The sequence below is a fragment of the Aplysia californica genome, unplaced genomic scaffold (genome assembly GCF_000002075.1).
Source record: "Aplysia californica isolate F4 #8 unplaced genomic scaffold, AplCal3.0 scaffold00371, whole genome shotgun sequence".
In the NCBI taxonomy this organism is placed as follows: Eukaryota; Metazoa; Mollusca; class Gastropoda; order Aplysiida; family Aplysiidae; genus Aplysia; species Aplysia californica.
Genome location: NW_004797641.1, coordinates 411,513 through 414,383, shown reverse-complemented (window position 1 = coordinate 414,383; position 2,871 = coordinate 411,513). Strand labels below are relative to the sequence as shown.

Genomic DNA, 2,871 nt, shown 5'->3' with positions numbered 1-2,871 from the left:
GAGTTCAATGATCTATCCTATACTTTCCCCAGGAAAAAAAATAGGTGAAAAGGGATTTAATTCCATGATTTTGTTTCTAGAGGTCAGTCCCTTTATGTATTCTCTGCGTGTACAGCGGTATACAATCTCAACAACTGATGACGTAATAATCATCATTTAGCGCCCTATTGATTTCCATGTTATGGCTGAGCACTCCCCTCTCCACACCCACTTCCGTTTACCAGGCCCTCGCAGTTTGTTCTAGGAGAAAGACATTACAACACGATCTGGCACCAGATTCTGTGGGGGCCCAAACCAGGGGATATTTCTATAAAACAATATCGATTTTAGAGTAGATGGTAGGGGAACCTTTTTATAGGCAAAGAGTCGTTGGTAACAGTGGGCATGGCAGGACTATTTTCTTCACTCCACGAGACCAATTGTATTTTGGGAGTAACCACTGCTGATAGAGTGGAAACTAATACATTGTATTTTTAGAAGTCAGAAAACCACTTCCTCTCGCAGATCAGGGTAAAAAAAACAACCCCATTGTAGATTCGCCGACGGAAGAAAGAGTTGAATACACCGGTTGGTAAACACTTCAATTGAGGAACTCGCGGTATTTGACTTTGCTGTATTGGGTCATAGTCAATTACAATACTCACAACACTCAGTTTAGAACTTACTTGACCTACAAAATGCATTTGGTGTTTCCCCTCGCTTTTAGTTTTTTTAAAGAAAGTTTTAGTAAGAGTTTTACGGCACTTTCAACACAATTTGATCTAGATCATTTTGTAAGTGCTAAAGACTAAAGGCCCCCCCCTCCCAAAAAAAGGAAAGATAAAAAAAAAACAGGAGGTGAAAAATTATGAAAATATATGATTCACACGAAAAAAGGAGCAAGCCACACCGGAGCACCCGCCAATCACCAACAACATAATTATCTTTTTGCTTTATTGATGAATAATCTCGTGATGTTGAGCTTCCCTGTTTCAAAACATTTCTCTAATGGTGGCTCTTCGAATCTTGTCGAGCCTGGTTTTGTTGACTAGCTTTTTTTAGGTATCACGTTTCACGTGTTGTAATTGTGCGTGCGAGAGGCTAGGAAATACCCGATTGCTAATTTCTCCTTGCGATGATGATGATGATGATGATGATGATGATGATGATGATGATGATGATGATGATGATGATGATGATGATGATGATGATGATATTGATGATGAGGAAGGGGACAAGGAGGAGGAGGAGGTGGAAAAGGGGAGAAACAAAACAACATGGAATTTGTCACGGAGCAAAGACCAAAAGAGTAGGAGTAGGAGGAGGAGGAGGCGGAGGAGGAGGATGAGGAGGATGAGGAGGATGAGGAGGATGAGGAGGACGAGGAGGAGGAGGACGACGACGACGTATAAAAAAAGGCGAAACAAAAAGACATGGTACTCATTAAATTTGCTACAGAGCAATGCCAGTGACACCTGAGACCAACCTGTATAAAAAGCACAGTGACATCCTGCTCGCCGACTTTACACGTTTGATTGAGGAACATGGCGAGGAATGCCGTGAGGACCAGGGTTCGCTTCCCGCCCTCTCGTGGTCGGAGTATCACTCGTATCGACTCCTTCAAACCTTGAATACTGCCGACAAACGCAGAAGTTAAGACATATAGATTTATTTTAAAAAACCTAAAGAGGTTAGTTGGCGGGTTCTCAGGTGTGGTTCGAGTTTGCTTCTTCTTTCCCTTTTTAACAAATATCGTCCTTATCTCTCCTTTTTCTTTTTGTGTTTGTAACTCTCTTGAAACACCTGTTATCTTCCGCAATTATATCTTTGGACCTAATGGTGTTGCAAATGTCGTAAAACTCTTTCTGGAGCGATTTAAAAAAAACCAACATCAAAAAGCCTGAAAAGAACACAATTTCAAATTAATTTCCATCAAATTCTGAAGATTTAATTTGCCTAGATTTGGCTTAAAAAATTTTGAGGAAAAAACACACTGCTCTCCTAAGCAGGTTTTCAAACCTGGAAGTGATCACATGCGGGTTAAATGAAAGAATAAATTATTGAATGAAAGGAAAAACGGATGGATGAATTAAAGAATGAACAAACCTGAACAGCTCGTGTCTCTTGCCCGCAGGGACATATTGATAATATCCTTCTTTTTGATGAAGTGTCATGGATTTCTTCCCCATACACAATGAATGGTTGAACGAATGAAGGAATGAATAAATCAAAGAATGAACGAATGAATGAATGAATAAATGAATGGATGAATGAATGAATGAATGAACGAATGAAGAAATTAACGAACGAACGAACGAATGAATGAATGAATGAATGAATGAATGAAAAAAATGAATAAATGAAAGAATGAATAAATGAATATATGAATGAATGAAGGAATGAATGAGCCTAAACAGCCCGTTGTCGTTTGTCCAACTCAGAGATGAATGAATGAATAACTGAATGAATAAATGAATGAATGCATGAATGAATGAATGAATGAATGAATGAATGAATGAATGAATGAAAGAAAGAATGAAAGAACAAACCTAAACAGCCCGTGTCTCTTGTCTTCAGACACATATCCCTCCTCACTGGGCATCTTGTCGTGAATACTCTCCTCTATACACAAAACCACCGTGAAGACAGACGCCGCGTGGAACACGGCCACCGCCACTAATGTGGTCTCCAGATTGGCCACGTCTTGGAAGGCGCCTGCGAGAAGCGAACCTGGAGAGCAATATCATAATCTAATAGTATAGTCTACAATTTTGTTTTCCTGGCTTTTTAAAAGTATATTTAAATTAAGAGTTTTGTGCCATCTGTAAGACAAACAGGTCATATAGGGTAGACGATTTGAGTTGTTACTAGAAAGTAATATAACCCCCCCCC

At 39.6% G+C, this 2,871-nt stretch overlaps 1 protein-coding gene across 1 annotated transcript in view; it reads right to left on the bottom strand.

Moving 5' to 3' along the window:
• Positions 1-2,871, bottom strand: part of LOC101845257 (proton-coupled folate transporter) — a 29,625-nt gene that overhangs the window by 7,963 nt on the left and 18,791 nt on the right. The window contains exons 4-5 of the mRNA XM_013085398.2: positions 2,529-2,709; positions 1,436-1,613 (exon numbers count right to left, since the gene is read on the bottom strand). Coding sequence (XP_012940852.2) covers positions 1,436-1,613; positions 2,529-2,709 — 359 coding nt within the window. The remainder of the gene's footprint in view (positions 1-1,435; positions 1,614-2,528; positions 2,710-2,871) is intronic.